Consider the following 25584-nt stretch of genomic DNA (forward strand, 5'->3'; position numbering starts at 1 on the left):
AAAAAATCACAAGATTTGGTTAATAAATGGACATGACAATGCCTTCACCCACTAGAATATTTCCATACAAGTGGCCTCATTAGGCACACCGTATGATCAAAGATGGTCAATATGCCAAGCCACCTTTGTTGAGTCCCTTACCCAACCCATCACCATGTTGCATGCATAAGTTGATCATTGATGGTTCATATGGTGCAAGTCAAGGGGTCAAGGCAAATGACAAAACTGGAAAGTGCCAATACGATAATTACCAATGGAGAGCCCCGATCGAAACCAAAAAACCCAATGTACATGATAATGTGGAGCTCATGTGGTGCACGATTATCACAAGAGCGTTAGAGCGAATCCATGACTTACCTTTGTAATACCATTCAAAGGATCTTTGGACAGACATGGACATTTTGAGAGGTGCCATTCCTATTCAAAGAATCATACCATGTAGACAAGATCTACACATCATTTCTACCTTTGCTTCTACTTTTGCGTACATCAAATCTTATTAAACATGCTTGCCATTTATGCAGACCTAAGCTTCCCCGTGGGTAGATATATCTCATGGCCCGACTCCCTCAGAAAGCTCAGATCAACAACCCTTGGTGTTGGAAGGTCTCAGTCCTCTCCTCATGGCGTCTTCCTGCATCCCCTGTCCGCATTGAACTCTGCAGAGTTCAGAAAGTTGCAATCTTTGAAGAAGAAGAACGATGGGAAAGGAGACGACGACGATGATTTAGATCTATGCCCTGTGGATTGTGTGAAGGAATTCAGAACTAATGCTGAGCTCTCCGGATACCTAGAGGCTGCGAAACAGAGCAATTCACTTGTTGTTGTGGATTTCTATAGAACAGCTTGTGGTAGTTGTAAATATATAGAACAGGGGTTTATGAAGCTTTGCAAAGGAGCAGGGGATCATGCTGATGCTGTCATTTTCCTAAAGCATAATGTGAGTTTTCCTTAATCAGTCTTTCATCATTGGTTTTCTCTGGATTTGATGACTCTTACAAAAAGAGGAAATATAATGTCTTATTCAAACTTCCATCAACATAGGTTATGGATCCTATGATAGGTTTATTGTTGAGTTATTCTTACAAGATGAGTAACTGGAGTTTCTTTGATCTTCATCATAGGATATGAATCAATTATCATAGTACAACACGTTTCTTTAAATGCTTATATGTATAAGAAAGGTAACCGAGTTTTTGTATCAATCTCCAGCATAAATTGTGAAACCTATGACATGTTTGTTGGATTATTCTAACAAGATATTAACTGGGATCAATCAGCCGACTCAAATGATTCACTGGTTCTTCACAAAAATCAAAATGTATATGTAAGCAGAACCAACACAAGGAAAGAGATGAGTGCACAAAAAGGGTAGCTACCCCTTTATATGAAAATAAACTTTGGGTATAGTGGCCACACCATAGTATCCATACTCTGGCCAATGAGACAGAAATTATGGAGCTTTGTCTATTTTAATCAACTCCACAATTCTGACATTATGTGTATGCTTGACACAGTACATTGTGTGCTACTTCACTCAATGACTGTAAGGTTGCCATATTGTTCAGCACTTGTCATAGTCTGGTTATTGGTGTCACTTGCTCAGTCAGTATGAAAAAACAGGTAAATCGATGCCACAATGTGTGATTGCATTAAGGATCGCCAGTGGGTAGTCGTAGATCCATGAACCAACATTGATGAATTTATTGGTTTAGATGGATTAACATATAGGACAAAAAAATATGAATATTCAATCAAATTTGAACTCATGATCTTGCTATGCAAATATTTCAAATATCTCAAAATAACCGCAAAAACAAAATTCTGGTTACTTGGGGTAATTCTTGGATTCTGCAGGTTATGGATGAATACGAGGAGCAATCAGAGGTAGCAGAAAGATTGAAAATTAGGGTCAGTTATATATATCTTTAAGAAAAGTAAAGTCTTTGAAGAGAAAAGCTCTTGAATCTAATAACTGTTCGTGTTGCTCATTTTGGGAACTATAGGTTGTGCCGTTGTTCCATTTCTACAAAGATGGCAAATTGTTGGAGTCCTTTGCTACAAGAGAGAGAACCAAGATCGATGAAACTATTGAGAAATACTTGTTTCCAAATAATGCCTCTTTTAATGGAACATAAATATGAAAACCAAGCTCTCATGTCTAGGATGACCTTGCCCAGCCTTTCTATTAATCTTTTGTATAATCCTAATAATACCCATGAATTAAATATGTATATATATTTTAGGACTCAGTTGCAAAGTTTTTTCCTGGGTCAATTATGGTAGATGTCTTGTAACACTCTTTGTGGTTTATTCACCTCATCTAATGGCTTCTTGGTGGTCTGTTTTGCATGTAGGCTCACAAGAGATCTTGTAAATTTAAGAATAAGAAAGTGAAGGGACATTTCCAAGGAATTAGAGATAATTCTATTCAAAAAGCAATATGCGAAGTGGTGCCAAACGTATGAACAAAGACTAACGAGCAAATAGAAAGAGAGTGTGCAAAGAATCTTTTGGCATATGCATTAATATGGTTTGTCTGGCAAGTACCAAATTTGTGATTTGGTACGTAGAGTATGGAAAGTTATCAAGGCTTGCCAAATATTGATGGAAATGAGTGATACCATAGTTAAACATAGAAATGAAGGTTTGAATGCAATCCCAAGAAGTTAGTCACGAGTACTTGTTTGATATTCAAGTATCAATGTGAGATCAACAAGCATTTCATGTTAGTAATGTGGCTAAGGCTCTTGATGTCTTAATGTGGATACCGTGTGAACAAAGATGATAAGCACACCTTGAATGCATATATGGTGAACATATTGAGTGGCATATACAGAAAAGGGGAAAACAAGTGAGTATAGAAATCTGAATAATGCATAGTTTTAGTAAAGTTCAATAAAGAGAAAATGCTTTTCTTTCCACATCTGAATCAAGGATTCAAATTTCGAGCATTAACCATTTCGAGTATAATAGTATGTTTATCTCCATGATAGATCAATCACCATCGTTTTATGTATATTTTCATTGAAATGCAACATTGATAATGTAATGGGGAAATGAATCAAGAAATGCATTTAGTGAAAAAATAATGCTAAGACTTTGCAAAATATGGTTGGTGTGAGCACCTTTTTTGGTCTTCTTAGAACAATTAAATCAGTCTTGATAGTAGCTGGAAAAGCTGACACTGGACTGAATGAAGTTGTGCAAGATGTTTGCCGATTCAAAATACATGTTTTATAGAGGTAGATGACAAACCTACAAGAAGAGATTGGGTCATTGGAGGCATCTTGTATGGAAAGGGATTATGCAACTAAGTTATATGCGTGGAAAGATGGAGAAGAAATTGCCCAAGAATAATAATATGAACTGAAATACTAGTTGTTTAAGGGAGGGAAGCGTTATGATAGAAGCAAAAAATAATAATAAATTGGGAGAATAATGGTTACTCTATAACTTCTTGCGATAAGTCTTATGCAAGGATGAAAACACTTCTATGTGCCTCGACGACAATTGTAATGAATGAGCATTGTGTCCTAGAAAATGCCCAATGTAGTCAACCCTAGGTAGGTGTAGTAGGTGCAATGGGATAAAGGGTCAAGGTAATAAATAGACAAATAAGGTATCGCATTTCAATGTATGCTATGATTAGGAACCCAAATATTTTATATCAAGTGAACAATATGAAACTAACTTTGCACACACATTTCCCTCCAAAGTGTCCTTATTGACTAAAATTGTTGAAATGTGCATCTTCCCTCCCGTTCAGAGGCTGCCTCCCCATTTGGTTGGAAGCACAACAAGCTCTGCGGTGAGGAATGCGTTATTCTCCAATTGAAGAAGAAATGGTGGGATCTCACAAGTATCCTGAAAGAGAAGGTTTTGTGTCCTCCGGCTTAGTGGGTGGGGTGGGGGGTGGGGGCAAGGGACCTAGGCGAGGGGCGCCAATAAAAAAATCCTATACCTAACAAACTACTTTCTTATGGGATGATTCTTTAAGAGAAGAGGTCATGGAATGATTGGGTGTTATATGGGAGATTCAGATAGTGGGCTTGGTCTATTGGGTCGTTGTGTTTGTTAGTTTGCAACTTTGCACGTTGACAAAAAGTGAAAGTGCAACGGTAAGGCCCAAATATATAGTGTATGTAATAGCATAGAAACAAGGAGAGAGAAAGCCCATGGGCCATGATGTCCCCCTGTTCTTGATGTTGTGGTCGTGATCCAATTTCAACGGCTATTTATGTGTCCCATGTTTCTCATGTATGTATATATATATATATGTATGTAAGAGTCGACTCTCTGCATTTATGTATAACTAAAATCTCAGAGGTCTTTGTTGCTCCTTTCAGGATTTGGTTATCGATATATAGATAGATAGATAGATAGATAGATGATAATGCATCGCCCTCTGTTCGTCAGAAACCACCAGAATCCTCCAAATGCTCATGCTCTTATAGAAGGAGAATCGGCATTAGAAGTAGCCCGCCGCTTGCACCTACACAACAACCATCACTTGGATCGATTCAACAGTGGCTACACGGATAGCATGGATACATTTCGGCGGAGAAGAGAAGAAGAAGCTGCTGCAGGCGGCAGTAAGTGGCGATGCCGAGACGAGGCGTGCCCCCACGAGTTGACCATGGCCTCGGTATCCCGGTTCGTAGAGGATAAACCAGCAATGGCGGCAGTAAAGAAGAGTGTCCAGAAGGAGGCCGAGACGCGAACCCCTTGGGATTGTGGAAGCTCTCTCTACGACTCCTTCGAGCTCAACGCTTTCTCCAATGAATTCGGCTTCTGCTTAGCAGAGGAGCTGCGCAGCAGCGCTACCGCGGCTGCGGCCAGTAAACCTCTCCTCCACCATGAAAACATGGTGGTCCCTTCCTCTTCCTCCTTGGAATGGAGTGCTACCACAGATCCACGTCCTTCCAAGCGCCTCCGCTTCCTCCCGAGCTTTGCCGGCGGCGGCATGTTCTCCGTAGTTCCCTCTTGCTTCCGGATCGCCCCGGGTTTCGAACAGTTAGAGGGAGCTCCTGTAGCCGTGGGGACAAAGCGGAAGGCCCCTTCTTTGTCTTCCTCCACCTCCTCCTCTTCTCTTCCTCGTGTGATTTGTCGCGTTTCGAAGGCTGCCAAGGCATGTCTCTTCCCTAATTCCTTCATGGCGGCGGCACCGGACCCTCGCCATCGCCACGATGCCCACCTCCGCCACATGGTCCATCACCACCACCACCACCTACTCCTCCGTCGGCACCGCCACCAATCGGCCAGGGCCCACCGCACTTCCACTCCTTTCCTCCATGAGTTCACTGGCGACATGGTGGAGGATCACGAAGGAGAGGCTGTGGCATCTAAGCTTCTGAAGCAATTCCGAGAGGACCAAGCCAGGGCTTGTATTAGCCCACGAACCCTCGCGGCTGCGCTACAACGGGAGATGGAGAGGCAGCAGAGCAACCTCAAGTACCACATCAGTTGATCGAATGTGGTGTCTTCTTTGCATAATGACTTAGAATCCAGCAGCACACTTGGGGTTAACTTGATTAACCATAACCTTCACCTGCTAAACATGCATCTTTCTAACTTTATGTTACTGAATTCTTCATGCCCAGAGCTCTTTAGGGTTTAGGGTTTGTCGCTTCACTAACCCATCTATTTTGAGTATCTTTATCTTTCTCTGTTCTGTTCTTGGACTTGTCCAAAAAGCCCTCAATGAGTTTGGGTGCTCCCTATGCTGACATACATCTCTACTAATCACATCTCTTCATTCAATTTCTCTTTATAAATATGTTCTCTCCATTTGTCCCTTGTCTCCAAACTCTTGTCTAAAAACGCATTGTTACATGTGCTATCAAACACCACTTGTCCATTTAGTGACCTTTGTCTGAAAGTGCTCATTCTCCAAACCGTAGCAAGTGTTCAGCAAGTGTGCTTATTTACACGACACGTTTCTTGTTAATTGTCCATGCAATTTTAAGACGGCGGTAAGCTTCATTAGCATTCTTGCGAAAAATGGCCTCCCACTTAATCATCATTGTCTTCGAATTATACAAAATGTTGATTTCTAACCACATCCTCTATTGGCAATCACTCAATTTTCAACTCTTCCACATCAATGCATACATAAGAAAATGTCGATTTCCAACCACTTGAGTAACACAAGTTCCCACTTTTTAACGCTTACCAGATTGTTTTGAATCTTAATATTGCCTACGAATTATTACACAAGAAAGTTTGTTAGCATAAGTTATGTTTGTCGGAAAGCAAATCACCCTTGCAATTCAGTTGTACGACCCATTTTTTCGAGCTATACGAAGTATTAGAAGGAGATCTTGGCACAATATAAAGAGCTAAGAAAAAGATGATACTAGTTATTCAACCATCTCATCTCCTTAGCTAGTCCTATTATTTTTCTTATGGAATCTGGATACTTTTTTATATAATATAGAGATATGTATAGCAAGATTCATTAAGGGATGGAATTATGAGTTCACAAAGCAGAATATGGGTGATTTTTGTGGCTTATGAACACATAATGTGGCACAATAAAGAAACCATAACAAGTTAATATAGCATATTGTTCTCGTTATGATTACATATATGATATAGCCTATGATGTGCAATATTTAGTCTTTAATTATTTGATTTGTAAGATCGATTGAATGTAGAAATGGGGAGTGCGAGCAACCAAGTGACACCTTTTATAAACAATGTGTCACTTTACTTATCTCGAAAGAGTAAAGTAAACATAGTTTAGAAATTATACTTTTGTAAGGCAATATTATTGTTTAGAACCCTTGGGCAATATAAGCCATTTATATTATATACATTATTTAGGACCACATTGATTTGTGCATATGCATAATCTCAAGAAAATGATATAAAGAAATTTTATAATGTATGCAATGTCGGCGTACAACCTTGACGTTATAAAGCACAATCTACGATCATATATTTAGGTGAAGTTGTGGATTTAAAATGAATTATTTGTTCTACGGGAATGCTTTAAAATGTGTTTAGCATGGAATATCTTGATGCATGTGTGATGTGCTTCTATTCAAAAAAGTTATAATCAATCAATATTGTGAATGGTAAAAATGATTGAGCGTTTTGCAATATATAATGGGAGAGTCTTTCCGTGGTAACAACTAATCAACATCATGTATGGTAAATGATCAAGCTTTTTGAGTCCTTGAGATAGGTGCTACACATAGCCTTAGGAATATGGATGACAAATCCACACATTAATTGTTTTTTTATTATCATTTCTTCCCTTGTTTCAAATGTTCGATCTTCTTAAAATATTGAACAATGCCTTCCATGCAAAGCACAATGTGATGACTTGGCAAAAGTCTTTGCCATGCTTCTTGAATTTATAATGTCACAAATACAATTATCAAAGACATTGATGAAATTTAGGAGATATGTTGATTTTTAACATATCAAGAGCTTTACATTTCTCTATTATATGTATTGAAATTTATTAAAATCCTTTATAAGTGTAATGCTTCATACTAAATGTTTGGAAAATTAGGCTTCTCAAAATAGTCCAATACTTCTTAAGATATGCAATTCTTCATTGTTTTTACTGTCCAATGCCAATACTTATCCCACGCTAAGTGTTATTTCATTTGTTTCTTTAAAATATCATCTCCATCTAAGATAACATTCTATTGGATCCATAATGTCATAAAATATTTGGTATCTAATTGTTATACCATTTACAAATGATTGGTTCTAAAAAAATGCCCAATGGTGGTTCCTCACAAGAATATGGATGCATATAACCAAAAAAAATGAAACTAAGAACATGAACTCTTCATTGTTTACGAGTAAATTATAGAAATCTTTGTTGCCCCTCTCCCATTTCCTTCCTCAAATAAGGTTAGTTGGGACCCTTTGCAATGGACATGGCATGATCCTTACATGGGGCAAGGAAGCAAACCCATCCCTTTCTTCCAATTCACAAATGATTGGGTCGCCATATTCTAGCTGCTCAAACCGCCCGAGAGCCAGCTATTGCAAAGGTTTGGCACACATATCATGTTCCTCACACAATTATCACCAAGTTTTGGAAAAAAATCTGGAAACAACAACACGCATGGCAAATCACCACCTTCCAATGACTATTAATACATAGGTCACTACCGGTTGGTGCATGGCAGCATGGGAACTTAGCTCTCCTAATTGTGTACAGTGCCCAAATGCAATAGAATCAATCTGACATGCTTTGTGGAACTGCCAAGAGTCCCATCGAATATGGCAGGGGGTTGGCCACTTATTGCAATTATGCTAGGTGCAAGGCTTAATTAAGTGGGGCAATATACATTGGCTATCATGGTAGGCCCCAATTGACAGATACGAGCATCAGGAGGAGGGGATGGTTTTGGTGATAAAAGCACAAGAGGTTTTTTTCTCTACCATCGACAATGTCCACTCAACTCCTATCAATGTCAAATCTCAAGTGGTGTTGGAATTGGTAAACCCAATAACTCTTTGGACTCTATGAAAACAACGGTGTAGACGAGTCTTCTCCCACCAAACCGTGCAGCCAATAGTGTTAATGCAAGAGATATGGAGTGAAGTTGTAGCCACTCTAAAAAGCCAATATGATGGTCTCAAGGGCGACTCCGATGGAGTTGAAAGACAATGACTACTAGCCTTCATCCAACAATGGTCGACCTCCCCCTTTATTGAGTCGGTGGGCATCCACATAAGATGAACCTATCGCGTCCCTACAGGGATTTGTATATATTAATCTCATATGTAAAATTTTATATCTAATGGAAGGAGTTTTTTTTTGGAAAAAAAAAAGAAAAAAAGAAAAAAGATACTACCATGCTAGGAGGTGCAAACGTATGATGGCACTTAGTGCTCATGCTAAAGCCTAAACCAATTGCAATATGTAATTGCAAGCTTTATGTAATTTTTCTTAGGACATAGATAAATGTAAATGTTCATATGTGCATATGGTTTATTAGACTAATGCACAAGTGCAAAGTAGCATCATATGCTAACACTTGCAAATATGGGAGTACTTATACGTCTCTTAATGCCTCTTCAAGATTTAAACCTGAAGCGCTAAATATGTGAGTTTGTGTGACAATCAACTCAAATGTGCTTAGGGGCGACATTAACTGAGCACTAGACTACATGAGGAAGATGGAAAGAATGACGGAAACTATGAGACTGTTAGTATATGGTAGGAGAAGACCCAAGGGTTTGAGCCATTCATTTACGTGATGCCAAAGAAAGTAGAACATGATGAAGACGCAACTAAGAAATGATAAAGATCATAATTGAGTGGATGAACGAAGGTGAAGACTTCAAGAACTCTAGGTTGCCTATGTCCTTGAATGATATGAAAAATGAAGAAGGGGAGATTCGAGAACAAAGAAAGGAAGGAAGACAAGAAGAGTGGCACATTATGTAAGGGATCTAGCCTCTCAATTTGTTGGTGCTTTCATACTCCTCACGTGCATACATCTTAATGTATGGTTTGTTGTTTATTCAACATGTGAAATTTGTTATCATGTTTGTATCAATAGATGAACTACAGATTCATATTTCATAGACACATAGTTTAAATAAGAAACACGTGTTGTGTACTACGACAAGTTTCACCCATATACCATACACATTTTATTCGTATGCATGAACATAAACTCATGCTTGACATAGTGGTAATATGCATAAGATAACGTAAATTCTATAAGTCATTTGATGATATACATTTATTAATGGCTTCTTTTAATAAAATGATATTTAATACTACAAAAGATACTTTGGGCACTAAGGTTTGGAGTGATTTGAAGTATACTCATATGTTGATATGAGATGCTCCAAGTATTAAACAATACCAATGCATACACATCAAGAATCCCTAATTCATGTAAAATCAATGGTATAAAATTGTGTTGTAAACAATGCAAAAACACATCCAATTTGTAGGCCAATAGACACTTAACAAAATCCTAATTTATGTCGAGACTCAAAACACTTCATATTGAAGGCATGTAGGATCTTCAATAATCTTTGATAACTCCATCAAAATTAAAGGTTATCATTTTCCACCATGTCGAGCATAATTTGTTTAGCTATACATTTCACAGCTTATGTCATCAAAATTAAAGGTCATAACCTCCCACCATTTCAATCACACATGTCAGTTATTCTTGCTTGAAAATGTCAATTCATTGTTATCCAGGCTATCAAATTCCATTAGAATAAAGTGCAAATGAATTTTATTTGTGAATTGTTTAGATATTAGTAGTCATATCATTCAAATGTGATACAATGTTTTTCTTCACTTGTTTACGTGCTATTATTAGTCTTACCATGTGGCATGTAACTCAATGTAATTCAGCTGCAAGGCAATGTCAATTAATCTCACGATGATTTGTATGACTATCTAGAGGGAAATGGTAGTCCCTGCCATGAATTAGAATTGAACTTGAAGCTCTCGATTACTTTGGAATCACATTACAACTTACTCCTCTACCATCAAATGGTTTGTCACCTCATTGAATGGTTTGTCTAGAGCTAAAAACAAATTGTGATTGGTTTACTCTGTGTAAATGTCACGTCACTTCCTTGAATGCTTTGTCTAGAACTAAAAACAAATTGTGATTGGTTTAGCGTTTTGGTTGAACATATTGCCAATCATCATCACTCTTATGTCTTTGCAACCAATCATTACCACAACATCCCTTTTCCATGGCTTTCTTTGAGCTCAAGTCACTCACAAAGGCCCCAAGAAACATTGTTAGTAGTTACTCTAGTGCCAACACATCTATTTTCTAAGAGACATTGTGAGCTTAAGCTAAGACACCACCGGTGTCCATAACATTCATAGCACAAAATCGTTGACAATCATGTAAGAACCATGCCTCTCTTCCAAAGTTTCCCTCCATAACTTATGAATCCATCCTAAAACTCATTCGTCTCCATATCATTCTAAATACCTAGATTCACAAGCTGGTTGACACTTTAGAAGAACCGATCTAATGACTTTTGGATTGTTGACAGTTGTAAGCACCACACCTGTTTTCCAAGTCTTCCCTTCCACACACACATAGAGCTCAACTCGAGGCACAACTCAGTTCTATTCTAGAAATCTAAATCCAAAGACAGACACGAAGGCATTCTCGCCTTGCATGTTTTGCATCGAGTTCCAAGGCATGGCCTTAAAAACACAATTATTTACGTCCACGAGGTTGTTAGATGACCGAAGCACACAGAGGTGTTTGGCCCGTGTTTCAAACAAAATGAATCATTCGTGAATCGTCAATATCAAATGTGTGTGTGTTTTTGTTAGGGCAACAAGTGTAGTGCCTGCCACCTCAACTTGTTTCTTGTCTGCCACGTCAACATGTTTCTTTTTTGTCTGCCGCCGCGATGTCGTGTTGGTCTGCCACCTCAGCATTGTGCTTCATCTTAGAAGGAACCGTCCGCCCATTTCAGTCCTGCAATGTGAAACCCGCCATTGCTGACCACCCACGCGGAAATGCAGAGAGAGAGAGAGAGAGAGAGAGAGAGAAGACAGCTTCTTTTTTGTAATTGGATATGGAACAATGAGTCCCTTTTCTTGTTTGAATTATTAGGATTAATAATCAATCTTCCAGAGACTGTCTGCCTCTCCTCTCTCTCTCTCTCTCTCTCTCTCTCTCAGAGGTGCCTCTAGAACGCTTCATCTTTCATCTTCATGCTTCCCTCCGAAGAAACTCATCCTGCTTTGAAGTACAAATTTCCTCGATTCTCCTGATCCCTGCCTTCCTCATCTATCTATCTATCTATCTACAGGTATTCTCTCCGCTGTTTGTTTCCGTCATGTTTTTTCTCTGCTATGTACATTTATGGTGGATGTTGATGTATGTATATGTCTTGGAATCTTCTTTTTGTGCTATGTGGTTAGGAATTTCTGGATATGCGTAATTCATGCTGAAAATTATCACAAAGAAAAGCTTCATTTCCTGCGTATTGCCCTGAATATGGCTTCGATTGTTAATACCCTTTTCTTCTTGTGCTGGATATGTTTTGATCAATGTCTTATTTCGATTGAAGTTATCACAATGAATGTAGATTTTTAATGTATAGTGCTTGGACATGGCGTTATCAATTATTTTACATCAATTCCCACTGCATTGACGTCCCAAAGAAGTTTCCGTTTCTGTGTATTTTGTTGGTTATTGGCTTCAATTCCTCCCATTTGCCGAAGGTTATGGTTTTAATAATTTTGTTTTTCTTCTTGAATTCTGTCATACGGAGCCCTACTTAGCTCCACCTCTCATTTTTTGCTACTTCCTTGCGAGTGTTGGCTATGAAATTGAATAGTTTCTATCTCTGTCTCTCTTATGCTAATAACTTAAAAATCATCTGTGTTTGTATATGGCGTCTATTATTATTACTATTATTGCTGAATATGCCTGATTTTCACTGAAAGGGTTCTGAAAATGTTTTGTATTCTCAATATTTCTTGGATATGACACCTGATAGTGTTTTCTGCTGAATATGTCATAATTTCCACTGAAATACCGAGGTTGTTTTATTCGATGCATTAATTCTTTAAAAGACATTCTATTGCAGTTCCATTTTTTCTGTTTTCTGCAGTGGCTGCCCATGAAACTGGACTCTATCTTATGATGATGTAACTTTTACTTGGATACGGCTTAAATAATTCGTTTCCTTGTTTACTAGTATCTCACAATTGAACATGCTTCAACTAGTATCTTCCTTTCTTTTTTCTGCTCGGAAATTTGCTTAATTCTCATTAAAATGCTCAGAAAGAGACTCATTTGGCTTCAACTGTCCGTTTCTTTAGCCTGTTTTCTGCTGGAAAATGCGCTCACAGAATGCTGAGATGGCTTTTGTTTTGATTGATACTCATTTTGAGTTCTTTCTGCTTCATTTCATCTTTAATTTTCACTGCCTTTTTGCAGGTTTTGGCCATCTTATGATGATGGTGACGATAATATAATGCCTCACAGCTCCATGGAAGCAGAAAGGAGTTTACCTTTGCATTCGCTAAGAATAAAGAATGAAAGAGAATTGAACAGCAAGGGAGACTTTGTTTCTCTTCGTGAACACTTGTCTAAACCTTTGGATGAGAAAGATGAGAAGGCAGCAGTGAAATCTAATCCTAGTGTTACTGAACATGATGCATTAGACTTGAAAGGCAAGAGGAAGAACAGTGGAAGTGGTCTTTTTGCAAAGTTAAGGTCTTCATTTTCAAGAAGAAGAAGTAATAGTAGTGTAAGCCATATTTTTGCTATTGAGGATGTGCGATATTCAGACGAGATTGCTATAGTTGACAAGTTTCGGCAAATACTTTTAGAAGAAAATCTTCTCCCAGAAAAACATGATGATTACCATAAGCTGTTAAGGTAATGTCAGGGTGATCTAATGGTGTTTCAGATTTGATGGATTGATTCTTGGTTCCTCTTGCTAAGCAATATAATTTTTCATCAAGATGTAATATTTGGTATCTCTATTATTTTTAAGTTATGTATCATATGTTCCATCAGGTTTCTACAGGCACGAAAGTTTGACATTGAGAAAACGAGAATCATGTGGAAAAACATGTTACAATGGCGAAAGGAGTATGGTACGGATGACATTGAGAAGGTCAGTAGGGCAACTTTTAGAGATTTGATATCTCAATATGAATTTGAAATGTTATTGCTGAAATAGTTGAAAGACCTGTACATCGGTTATTATCTCAATTTGATTCTGAAGTCAATTGTAGAATTTCCATTTTGACGAGGTTCATGAAGTGAGGAAGCTCTATCCACAAGGTCATCACGGCGTGGACAAATGTGGGAGGCCTGTTTACGTAGAGTTGATTGGGAAAGTTGATCCTCAAAAATTGATCACAGTGACAACTATGGAGAGATATATCAAGTATCATGTGCTCGAATTTGAAAGAACTGTAGAAAAGAAGTTTCCAGCATGTTCTATTGCAGGTGGAAAACATACTGATTCTACCACGACCATTCTTGATGTAGCAGGAATAGTATGCTTTCTATATCTCTATCTCAGTAATTCTACACTTTCACTTTTTAGTCTAGCCACACATTGTTTAGGGACTTATGAGATGAAGCTACATTTGTCTGATAGAACTAAATTCCCATGTTCTCACTCTTATTTTTTATACTCCTTCAAAGTGAAGGACGGTGCATTGTTAATGTTCACCACCATTTAGTCATAAGTTGTGAAGTTTAAGCTGTATGGAATTCCCAGACTGAGGCGTCGTTGTCAATGTAAACCATAACTTTAAAGAATTGCTGATTTGCATGATACAAAGCATTTATGCTTTTTCCTTTCATGTTAACAATACTCTGAACCAGTGGCTTCTTAACATATTTCCATCACATAAATGAGAGGAGTGTGACATATGCTTCAAATAGTCACAACTAGGTTCGTGATTCCTGGAACTGCAATTTCTTTCAAGGCTATAAAACATTCCATATCTGAGTAGAAAATCAATCAAGGCAACCTCTGGTATGAATCATGGCTCTCTATTGTGGCCCCTAGATACATTTGGGATTGTGTATACTTGACATGCTTTCTCTGAATATGAATCATTTATTTGATCTAGTTTTTGAGGCTTGAGTTTTCTTTTTACTCCATAACCTTGGTTTCCCCAAACATTCACCAACATATCTGCCTCGGCACACCATGCATTTATGTATATCACCAGATGTCTTTTAATACTTCAGAATGGCTTGAAATTGATATAGTATCTCTCTGCATAGCATGCATGTATTTGTAAAGCAAGTAGATGTCTTTTAACTCTTTGGGATGGTTTGAATTGTCACTCTATTGTATTCCTTAATGACAGGTTTCCTTCCACACAAGAGCCAGCTGTTTAAATCTGTCACCCTTGACCAGCTCTTGCTAAATTCCACGATCATTTTTTCCAAAGTTCAATATCAAAATCTCTGTCTACTTAGAATGTATGTACCATGTAGATATATTAGTGCATCCTGCAAGACACAAGGCCAGAGGCCACCCAATCCTACTCATGTGGCAAGAAATGCTATAAACTTAAAATTCTAAAAGAGCATGGCACACCATGCTTAAATCCAACAGTGCAAGGCATTACATCAAAGAATAGAATGGGAAAAGAGAGTTGGAGATCATGCTTAAGCCCAATAGTGCTAGTCGTTATATTGAAGAATCAATTGGGAGCATGGAGCTCATAATCATGTCTTTGCGGGAGCTGGTCATGTATTTTTCTGTGGAAGACTTTGTGATCCATGCTGTATAGATTTTAGAACAAAGGGTCTTCCACATGGGTAGTTTGAGTGATTAAAGATTTTCCTAGTTTATTTGAAGCTTCTAAGAGAGAAAAATACAGTTACTAGGCATGAAGGGTTACTGTAATAGTTTTGATATAATTTTTGATATTATGCGTTTTGCATTCTGAATTATTTGGTTCATGCAATCTCATACTCTGATCAAACTCTAAGATTTGAAATGCTCTACAGGGAATGAAAAACTTCAGCAAAAGTGCAAGAGATCTCATCACAAGCATACACAAAGTCGACTCAGACAACTATCCAGAGGTATATTATGATCATGGTGGACTTTGAATGTGGGCAAGACGAGTAATGAACCATTAATTCTTCTTTTGTAATGCTTCTCCTGATGTAGTGAATTTTATTATAGACACTGCATCAACTATTCATTATAAATGCCAGTTCAGGGTTCAAGCTTCTGCTAAGCACGATAAAGGGATTTCTAGATGCAAAAACTGCATCAAAAATACAAGTAAGCCTTCTAGAAGGATATGATAAGATAAGTGTACCATATGACAATAGAGAAGCAACATTGCAAATTACACCTTCAGCCAACCATTGTTTTGACTATCATCCTCATTTATCTAACCCCAGTATATTTTGTCATTAACATGTTCAAAATTTTTAATAGTTGAACACATCCTTGGGTAGATTTGCACATACCAAAGAATGTTTTTCATGTTTTCAGGTTTTAGGAGGTGATTATCCACAAAGTCTTTTGGAAGTTATAGATTCCAGGTAGGTGTCAGCCGGTGAAATTGTTTATGATTTATTGATCTAACTTTTTAAAAGGCAGGTCTTTTGGAAACTATAAATTCTAAGTAGATGTCAACTGGTGAAAATTTATGTATATTTTATTACTGTAGCACAAAGGAATTTATTTTTTCTTTTAAATATTCTACAGCCAATTACCAGATTTCCTAGGTGGAAGTTGCAAATGTCCTGATGATGGTGGTTGTATGATGTCAGATAAGGGTCCGTGGAAGGATCCAGAAATAATGAAGGTCACAACCCCAGATCTTTATTTCTTTGATTTTATTTAAATTTTTTTCTTTGGACTAACTCTCCTCTTTTGTTGCAGAAAGTAATGAGTGGCGCAGAAAAGCATATGACTAAAATATCTATTATTTCCAGATCAAGTAATAAGGTGTTTCTGCCTTCTTGAATCCATAAGTTCTGTTATTCTCATCAAGAGATTCCAAGGGTTTACTAAATTTGCACATGCTCATATGAAATTCATTCTACCTTATTTGTCCTCTCCTTACTGGAAGGATGAAACAATATCCTCAGCAACTCTTCATAAACGGGTTCCTAGATTGATTGAATCAGGAATCTGGGAATATATTTGTTCCAACAATTGTATCGAATCTGTTAAGGATATCAATTATCTCCTTAGAAACTTGTGGGTATAGCTCTCTTCTGTGAACTTCACAAAGGCTGATAATATTCTTCAGTGTATAACGATGTTAGCTTAATAGGACAGCGAAACTTCTTTTTCTTGAACATAGGAGCCACCTAAAATTCAAGGTTTTGGTGAACATAACCAAGATTTTTCTTTTTGAGGCAAGAACTGCTTTTGGCCTCACAGTTAACACATTCAAGGCTGAATGAAATTCCATAGCAGTTCACTACAATTACCATAGCATATCCTTTGATTTGTTCAGGATTATTTTAAATGGAAGAATATACGTCTCTCATCAGAGTTGATTTGAAGTAAAACTTTGCTTTTCGATACTACCAGGAGCCACCAGATCCCTCAATTGATACAACATCAGCGTCATCTTCAGCTGCACAAAAGGATGAACCCTTGGAAGTTGAGAGTATTCAGCATCATGAAAAGGTTGAAACTCTTAGTAATTATGCAGTTTGAAATTCTTGAAGCTTTTCATTTTGTCTCCTATTCATGATTTCTCTGATTTTTTGTCTTAGGAAAGTCTGGATAATCCTAGAGAAATAAATAATGACAGTTTAGTACCCATGGTTGACAAAACGGTGGATGCTGGATATCAGAAAGGGAATCCTGTTGAGGACAATATTAATACAGTAATTTCTGCAGATAAACCTTCAGCATCTGAGCATGTACATGAGAACAGGTCAATGGAAAGGCATCCAAGTGAAGTTCTTGTTCCACCAGGTAAGAAGTTTTCTTTATTTGTTGCTTTCATAAAGGTGTTATAGATTCTAAATACACTTCTTGTTGTCCATAGCTGGGTTTCCTAGCAAGTTAGGGCATACATTATGTCAGAGTTTCAATGGTGTGGCTCTTTCTGTGCTATCTTTCCTTGTGAATGTTTTTGGCCTCATCCTATACTATCTTGGTCTCATGGAAAAGAAGCTTGCATCCCAGCCAAATACCAACTCTGCTATTGTCGATGCATCACGGGTACCTCTAGCATTGAATTCTTCTTATTTGCATAAAAGTAACTCATCAGTATCAGATCGTGTTGCTAAGTTAGAAGAGGTGGTCAATAAGATTGATAAGCCTGCTAAAGAGTCATCATCAAATGGAGAAGACATTGATGAGCCACCAGATCGGATAAAAGCTTTGGAGGCAGAACTTTTTGAGACGAAAAGGGTCTGTTTTCTCTTCTCAATTTTTTGTTTCTCTCTCTCTTGAGGAATCTTAAAACCTAAAATTGCTCGTGTATCATCTTTGTCATAAAATATTTACCCATTCTGCATACTTAGTGCAACTTTGTCTGAATCGAGAATGTAAAATGATGAAAGCTTCAATAACACATGTAAAGTCTCTGAAGAGGTCAAGTGCTTTTGTTCATCTTCGTATTTGCAATGGCATTGAAGCTCTAGGCCCAATCCAATAATACATATGAGTGAAAAATTACCAGAAAACGTACTAGAAGTCCGAATAGTAGAGGTTTCTTATTGGATGCATTGATTAGCGAAATCTAAGGAGTTTTTTATGATATGCTGTTGAAATCTTCTTGCAGAAATTGCATGAAGTGTTGTCTGATCAAAACGAACTATACAATTGCCTGGAGAACTTCAAAGATTTAAAATGGCAGGTAAGAATTTCATTCTTATCGATGTCTTTGAAGCATTTCTTTTAACGTTGAGGTTTAAATTATCATTATAACCTCTGATTTCGACCTAACAAATTTGTTCATCCAAAATGAAACAGAGAAAGCTTTGTTGCTTGTAGGGAGTGGTAATATGCTCCGACTGATTGATCTCAAATAAAGGGGGCCATGGCAATGCCATCAGTAATGGTTAAAAGGATGCAACCTTCAAGACAGTGACATACATTGATGGACATAAGGCACAGCCATGTCATAAGCTCTTATTACTATAATCCAATAATTTGTATGGAAGTTTAAAAGAGATTGATGATGTGTACTATGTTAGCTGGTGTAAATAATGTAATGTATTTTCGTGGTAAAGTCATATAACCAAAATATACATGAAACCTGAATCAGATTCTTATTGCTACCATACCATGAATAAAACAAGGCATTTGTTGTAAACCACAATGTGGTGCATTCCCGTTATTATGCAAATGCAGTAATAAGGGACCTTCTTAAACTTGGAAAAGGTATGGCAGTGTTAATGACAGTCTAGATATTGATAGGAGCAGTAAATAGCATGGAATCTTCATAAAGGAAACAGTATTAAACAGTTTTATGTACATTTTTGAGCAATTAGATGGATATGACATCAGCAAATACGGTAAAGATATGGCAATGTTAATGGCAGTCTCTAGATAAAATATTCTGGAAGCTTCATAAAGGAAACAGTTTGTACACTTCTGTGTAACTAGATGGATGCTCCCTAACTGTCTCAAAAAGAAAGCCATCACTAAATAAGGTGTAGGGTGTAGATAGAAATCCTTGGAACAATATCCTCGTTTAGCAATAATCTGAAGTGGCACATAAAAAATCTCCATGGTTGTATCATATATGAGAAGACCCATTTAGGAAGTGCCCAATTGCTCTCTTGAAAATCCTGAAAAACGTAAAATTGTTCTAAAATGATGGTGTTGAATGAATTGCCTGTCATTTATATCTTGTGTACTACAATTTACTGTGCGTAAAATGATGACATTAGAATGCTCTTAGACTGTTATTTCTTTTGTATTAAGGCATTTAGCAGTTTGTATCATATTTAGTGTTTATACCCATTGCCTTGTCCCACAATGGGGACAACCTCATGGCTACAAACTATAAGTTTTTTTATAATTACAATATATTTGCAAGTTTTACTGTAACACATTTTCAGTTTTAGAATGGGGACAACCTCATGGCTATTTAACTGTAAGTTTTTTATAATTACATTATATTTGCAAGTTTTAATGTAACACATTTTGAGTTTTAGCATTTATATCATGTGATGAAATATATATATATATATAGATATATAGATATATATATATATATATATATAGATATATAGATATATCTATATACGTGGATGCCGAACTGAATTGTTCCACCATGTGCCAAATCACAAATTGGATTGCATATTATTGCACTGTTGTAGAAATTTTACATCACTGCCTTGCTATCAACAATGATCTATCCACAACAGTTGCATTAAATTATAAGATCAGTAGACATTCCCTTAGCCAAGGGAAATGTTGGAATATTTGAGATAATGTAATGAGATTTCTAGACTATGGCAATGGCACCTTCATCATCATTCACTTCATCTTGCATATGAACACCTGCATATATGTTACTGATGCAAACATATGCAGCTGCATTGTCTCCATCTAATTGTTCTAGATGCTGGAATATCCATCTGCCAAGGTCCAGATTTATCCATTGTCTGCATGCAGCCAATAGAGCCAGCAATAATTGAAATCGATTAAAAGGTAAAACCTCTTCAATCAAAATCATCGCCTTATCAAAGTGTCCAGCCCGACTAAATAGATCAACCATGCAAGTATACTGCTCTAAAGTTGGAATTAAGTAGTATTCAATGGTCATAATGTGGAAACACATTTCTCCCTCGGCCACTAGACCTGCATGATTACATGCTGTCAACAAAAGAAGGAATGTGATATCATCTGGCTTGCTACCTTGCTCTACCATTTTATGAAATGCATTAAGACTTGCTTTGACCTGACCAATCTGAGCATATCCAGCAATCAATGCATTCCAGGCGATGGTGTCTGGTATGGTAAGATCATCAAACAATTCTTGTGCTTTCGAAAGTGCACTACATTTCACATACATGTCTATCAATGCAGTGCCTAGTGTAATATCTTTCTTCAACAAGTTGTTGCTTATCTTTGCATGAATTTCCTTTCCCTTTTCAACTGACACTATGTTCCCACAAACTTTTAAAATGCTTGAAAATGTGAGAAGATCAGGTGAGATTCCCTCTTCTTGCATCCTTGAAAAGCACTTCAAAGCTTCATTGCTGAATTCATGTTGAGCATAGCCAACTATCAAAGTAGTCCACGTGACAACATCCCTTGCTTCATGGACATCAAATGCTTCTTGTGCTTTTGCAATTGCACCACATTTGACATACATGTCCACCAATGCATTGCCAAGCATGATATTTTTTTTCAGTTTCTCTTGCTTGGCGATCTCAACATGTATCTCTTCTCCTTTCTGAATCGATCTTATGCTACCACATGCTTTCAAAATGCAAATGTAAGTGACCACATTTGGGCAAATTCCTTCATCTTGCATCCCGATGAAGCAATCTAGAGCTTTATCAACAAACCCATGTTGAGTATACCCAGCAATCATTGCAGTCCAAGTTACAACATTCCGCACTGGAAGCTCTTCAAACACTCTTTCTGCTTTTCCTATCACACCACACTTCATATACATATCCACCAATGCAGAGCCAAGCGCAAAATCCTTTTCCAATAGACCTTGCTTCAATACCTCACTGTGTATCTCTTCGCCTGTCTGGATCAATCTCAATATACTGCAAGCTTTTAAAAGGCAAGTGAAGGTGATTGCATTAGGCAACAATCCCTTTTCTCTCATCTGTCCAAAGCATTCCAAAGCTTCATTTCCGAGCCCATTCTGCGCATATCCAGCAATTAATGCTGTCCACGAAACGGTATCTTGTGCTGGGAGCTCTTCGAACACCTCTTTTGCCAAAGAAAGGGAGCCACATTTAGCATACATACTAATGAGAGCAGTGCCAACATTAACATCTTTTTGAATCAATCCGCGCTCCCGGATGTTAGTATGTATCTTTATGGCTTCACAGAGGTTCTTCTGTTTCCCACACAGCTTGATGGAATTCAGAAGTGCTGCTCGAGAGTCAATATAATGAATTCTATGGAGTTTTGCGTAATCCGATCCTTTTAATACTGCCGGCGTCTCTTCCACCAAAGGTAAAGGGCAAGTCTCCATACTGTTGTTTTGGCTTTCTGTCTGCTATTCTGGTAAAGAGCAAGGCTCCATCATGATATCATGATGTCTCAATAGAAGAATTAGTTAGAATGAAGATATCTTACCTTGATTCTTCACAAGACAGGAACTTTGTCATCAGGATTCTACGAGAGGTATGTCATAATTCTAAGAAAGGTAGATCATTTTCATATGCTAAGATGGAGCACAAAATGCCAATAAACGGGCTTCCCATGTATATGTAGTGGTTCCTTCGTGTAGGGAAAAGCTCTTTTAAGAATTTCCATGCAAGAAAATGATTGCCCATCTGCACGGACAATTTCTTGATGATTTCAACAGAGCAGGAAGAGAATTATCCAAGAAGCGAATGTTCTCGTTTGTATGCATCCGTTTTTCCTTATCGTAAGAGAAGAGGGGATGAGATCCTACAAGAAAAGCTGCTCCCTCATCTGCAGGCGTGAATCCGTTTTGTAGTAGAAGGGACGAGGCAAAGGGGCTCTGAGGTTTGAAGGCCCCATGGTTTCTTGAGGCAGGAGAAGAGAGGAGAGGAAGCTCGGGCGAGGCTTCAGCGATTACACAGATAAAGTGCTCAAAGGAAGTAGATAGAATAAATAAAACTAAATCATAATAATAAGTTATACTTATAACTAAATAATAATGATAATAGCTAAGAATTAGGAATTAAGCATTAAGCATTAACATTTAACATTTAACATTTAATGATTAATAATGCTGATGGTGATGATAATAATAACTAAATTCTGATCCAAATGTAAAAGAGATTGCCGCCCATCCGTGACCTTTACCTCACTCTCTCTCAGCTCCGGCAAAATCCCCTCAAAATGTAGCTCTTGATTTGAAGACAAAGAAGGTTTTTGTCGCAATTTTTCGTGCACAAGATGGGTTTCGTTGGGATTGATATGTGGTCTTTAATTGCTCATATAGTTAGAAAGAATATGACATTCTCAAATAATGTATGTTAAATGCGGTATACTATTGCAAAAGCACGTTGAGAAGTGGTTGTTATAACTTATTCATAACCAAAAACAGGATTGAAGGCATGTTTTTTTTTTTATTTTCATAAAAAACTATCATCCATTGGTATTAAAATTAAAGTGGGCAATATACAAGATAATCCAATATTACAACAAATATTGTATAGCCATGTCGAATGATTGTAGCCAATCTTTCTAGGTAAAGATAAATAATCTTTCTAGCCAATCTTATTCATGTTCCGCATATCCAAGAAAAATGTTCATTTAGCAACCCCGTTCTTTCAATCTCAGCAGACATCGCACGTTTCTTCATAATCTCCTTGCATTGTCAGTGTCTTTGCACTTGCAATACATGTCTATAAGAGCATTGCTCACAAAGACATTCAAGTCACATCCACTTGCAACTGTATGGTTATCATGTCTATCATCTTATTTGCAATAATGATGTTTGCTAACAATCCATTTTTATAATAAGGTTATTGCTTAGCACAAGCCAAGTTTCCTTCTTTTTGTATCTTTTTGTAAGAAAAAGTATTGATTCGTTTGGAACAGTTTTTCCTTCGGTAAACAATTCCTAAAGTTCTTGAAATTCCTTGTTGATTGATCCATCTTCATGCACCTCACCAAAAGCTCCAACAGTGCCAAAATAGTGATCCTTCTCTTGCACCTGATGGCGCTTGTTTTTGAAGGTATATCATTGTCAACCAAGTATTGAAGAGACTACCAATTGACCCTATTGCATATACTGTCATGCACTTATTGTCTTTTTCTACTACTCGAATATTGACCACAACATTTAGAGATATACCTTCCCAATGTATCATGAGTGGCATAAGAGCATCCTCCCCACCACCCACAGTTTCAACATAACTTGAAATTAGTGTTGTTCAAGATTGAAGGCATGTTGCCATTTCAATCGGGTTAGTTTATGTGTTATACATATAGACTACACATTTACTGGTGGAAGTGACAAACCTAACTTGAATGGCGTAAACATTGCGAAAGCACATTGAGAAGTGCTTTTTTCATTCATTATTCGTCATTGAAAATGACAATGAAAAATATGATGTCATGCTTCTGGTTAGTGGTGAATGAAGCGCTCAAACTGTATATCCGTGGTTTATATAAACAATTTGAATGTTACAAAAGTTGTGCTTGTTTGCATAAAATGTATAACACATTATCTAGGTTAAAAAGGTAAATTGTTGAATCATCAATGAAGTTGCTAATGATATTCACCAACCATCCACCACATAATTGGCACCGATACACAAAAAAACTAACAAGCGGCCTAAATGTTCCACGCATTTATGCAAGCTACCATATGCACATCAATTCCTTTGCAAACTTAAAATATATGTCAATCTATAAGAAACCATCACATACATTCCATGTAAAAGAAAAGGCAAATTTTCCAATGTAACATTCCACCTACCTAAAAACAATAATATCACTTGGTGTAGTAAGAAAACATGTTGGGAAGTTTAGGTTGTCATACAAAGATAGGAAAGGCCTATATGAAAAACAAGCAAATTCTTTTAAGAAAGAAACAATTTCCGTTGGGAACCATGGAGTTTCACCACTTTCAACATATGCCTTCTACAATATATTTGACGTTCTTTTCATCAATGTTTCTTTGTTCTCCCCTATGCACTCGTTACTTTAGTTTTGTAATATGAGACAAGAAAGATTCAAATATTGTGACAATATTTCGATTAATAGGATTGGATGTTCCCAACCTATGTCGTCGTATCACCTCAATGTAAAGAGCTAATAAGAGAAACTATAATCCCATGCAACTACATGTTGATGTTGATGAGGTCATGCATGAACATGGAACAATGATTAAATATTATGTATGATGTCTCTTGACAAGAGATTTATTGTTGTAAAATGAGACATTTATCTTTGTAATCAATAAGTATTCGAATATATTGGACAAAGGGTTGCCAAACCATGGCGTCAAGAGTTCAATATACCTAATACTAATTGTGCAATTCTCAATGACATATTTTCTGCTCTCTCTCTCTCTCTCTTTATTGGACTTGTGATTCTCCATTGAATAATGACTAAATCCGTGGAGATACATGCCCCTTTCTACTCCATATATACCCTATTGGACTTGTCATTTAGATGATTCCACAACTTTTAAGCTTTTTAGAGACTTTTAGAGTCTCTTAAATTAAAGTCTTTGCAACATTTAATCATATAATTAAATAAACCCTCACTAATGAAACTTTGAAACCATCGAATGTTTAAGTGTTTGGAATATTTCTCAAAGTTACATAGATGGCATAACACAACAATGAGCAATAAAGCTATGATATGTTGTTGACACTTGCTCATTTTCTCTCATATCATTATTCATGACATGATTACTTATTTTGTGGGGAAAAAAGTGGTGTGTAATTATTCTCTAGCCAAACTAACCTTAGTTTTGGGGTTATGTATTGACGTGATTTTCACATGTGATTAGGCGCCCAACTACTTATTTTGTGGGGAAAAAGTGATGTGTAATTATTCTCTAGCCAAGATAACCTTTGTTTTGGAGTTATGTATTGACGTGATTTTCACATGTGATTAGGCGCCCAACTACTTTTGACAACATGAGAGAGAAGAGGAGAGGGAGGGAGGGAGAAACAATAGAAAGATGGGTTATTTGATGGTAATAAATAATAAGATGGGTTATTTGATGGGCACTAGTTGTGCACAACAATAATGTATATCATAAGATGATTGACGATAGAGCTTAGCTATGATGAAGGTTTCACACACATGGCACAATCCTTGTCGTATACAATGGTGGCATCGTGTTTTTGGGTATAAGATTGCATTGTTGTCTTCCATTTTGTGCGGAAGTATTTCTATAGTTGGCAAGCAATGGAGGGTGGGTTGCCTATAAGAGCATTAAAACATTAACACATTTCCAATGGGGCATGTTTTTTTTGTACAATGATTGAGGAG

General features: G+C 37.1%; 4 protein-coding genes across 9 annotated transcripts; 3 read left to right on the plus strand and 1 right to left on the minus strand.

Annotated features, from left to right (window-relative positions):
* The first annotated feature begins 430 nt into the window (after positions 1–430).
* On the plus strand, positions 431–2285 carry LOC147852727 (thioredoxin-like 4, chloroplastic). Its single transcript, XM_087333528.1, has 3 exons — positions 431–940; positions 1858–1911; positions 2007–2285. The coding sequence occupies exons 1-3, from the start codon at positions 506–508 to the stop codon at positions 2136–2138; spliced, it is 621 nt and encodes a 206-aa protein (XP_087189654.1). The 5' UTR covers positions 431–505; the 3' UTR covers positions 2139–2285.
* Positions 2286–4183: 1898 nt separating this feature from the next.
* Positions 4184–5794, plus strand: LOC147852728 (uncharacterized). Its single transcript, XM_087333706.1, has 2 exons — positions 4184–4260; positions 4350–5794. Exon 2 carries the CDS (start codon positions 4391–4393, stop codon positions 5468–5470), a length of 1080 nt encoding a protein of 359 aa, XP_087189832.1. The 5' UTR covers positions 4184–4260; positions 4350–4390; the 3' UTR covers positions 5471–5794.
* Positions 5795–9937: 4143 nt separating this feature from the next.
* On the plus strand, positions 9938–18629 carry LOC147852729 (phosphatidylinositol/phosphatidylcholine transfer protein SFH3-like). Of its 6 annotated transcripts, none has more exons than XM_087333029.1 (15): positions 9945–10050; positions 10358–10501; positions 12930–13373; positions 13515–13614; positions 13736–14002; positions 15480–15557; positions 15661–15762; positions 15979–16028; positions 16195–16294; positions 16372–16437; positions 17032–17130; positions 17220–17424; positions 17498–17865; positions 18239–18313; positions 18451–18629. In XM_087333029.1, the coding sequence occupies exons 3-15, from the start codon at positions 12967–12969 to the stop codon at positions 18472–18474; spliced, it is 1941 nt and encodes a 646-aa protein (XP_087189155.1). In that variant the 5' UTR covers positions 9945–10050; positions 10358–10501; positions 12930–12966; the 3' UTR covers positions 18475–18629. The 6 variants fall into 6 exon arrangements, with proteins under 6 accessions (XP_087189156.1, XP_087189155.1, XP_087189158.1 ...); XM_087333032.1 differs by lacking the exons at positions 9945–10050; positions 10358–10501 and adding an exon at positions 11530–11793 and having other exon boundaries at positions 17498–17673; positions 17764–17865; XM_087333028.1 differs by lacking the exons at positions 9945–10050; positions 10358–10501 and adding exons at positions 11532–11793; positions 12088–12208.
* Positions 18630–19764: 1135 nt separating this feature from the next.
* On the minus strand, positions 19765–22199 carry LOC147852730 (pentatricopeptide repeat-containing protein At2g03380, mitochondrial-like). The gene is made up of 2 exons (XM_087333674.1): positions 21733–22199; positions 19765–21657 (listed from the first exon to the last, which is right to left on the minus strand). Exon 2 carries the CDS (start codon positions 21626–21628, stop codon positions 19913–19915), a length of 1716 nt encoding a protein of 571 aa, XP_087189800.1. The 5' UTR covers positions 21629–21657; positions 21733–22199; the 3' UTR covers positions 19765–19912.
* Positions 22200–25584: the final 3385 nt, after the last annotated feature.

The sequence above is a fragment of the Azolla caroliniana genome, unplaced genomic scaffold (assembly GCF_043228905.1).
Source record: "Azolla caroliniana isolate FFs.n. ecotype wild unplaced genomic scaffold, voAzoCaro1.0.p SCAF_17, whole genome shotgun sequence".
Lineage (NCBI taxonomy): Eukaryota > Viridiplantae > Streptophyta > Polypodiopsida > Salviniales > Salviniaceae > Azolla > Azolla caroliniana.

What these genes read in the sequence shown, in the direction of transcription:
- LOC147852727 (XM_087333528.1), top strand. Translation starts at nt 506, where the DNA reads ATGCTTGCCATTTATGCAGACCTAAGCTTCCCCGTGGGTAGATATATC. An exon ending in TCATTTTCCTAAAGCATAAT is followed by an intron (nt 941 to 1,857) that starts GTGAGTTTTCCT and finishes TGGATTCTGCAG; the next exon opens with GTTATGGATGAATACGAGGA. An exon ending in CAGAAAGATTGAAAATTAGG is followed by an intron (nt 1,912 to 2,006) that starts GTCAGTTATATA and finishes TGGGAACTATAG; the next exon opens with GTTGTGCCGTTGTTCCATTT.
- LOC147852728 (XM_087333706.1), top strand. Translation starts at nt 4,391, where the DNA reads ATGATAATGCATCGCCCTCTGTTCGTCAGAAACCACCAGAATCCTCCA.
- LOC147852729 (XM_087333030.1), top strand. Translation starts at nt 12,967, where the DNA reads ATGCCTCACAGCTCCATGGAAGCAGAAAGGAGTTTACCTTTGCATTCG. An exon ending in GTATTCAGCATCATGAAAAG is followed by an intron (nt 17,131 to 17,219) that starts GTTGAAACTCTT and finishes TTTTTGTCTTAG; the next exon opens with GAAAGTCTGGATAATCCTAG. An exon ending in TGAAGTTCTTGTTCCACCAG is followed by an intron (nt 17,425 to 17,497) that starts GTAAGAAGTTTT and finishes TGTTGTCCATAG; the next exon opens with CTGGGTTTCCTAGCAAGTTA.
- LOC147852730 (XM_087333674.1), bottom strand. Translation starts at nt 21,628, where the DNA reads ATGGAGACTTGCCCTTTACCTTTGGTGGAAGAGACGCCGGCAGTATTA.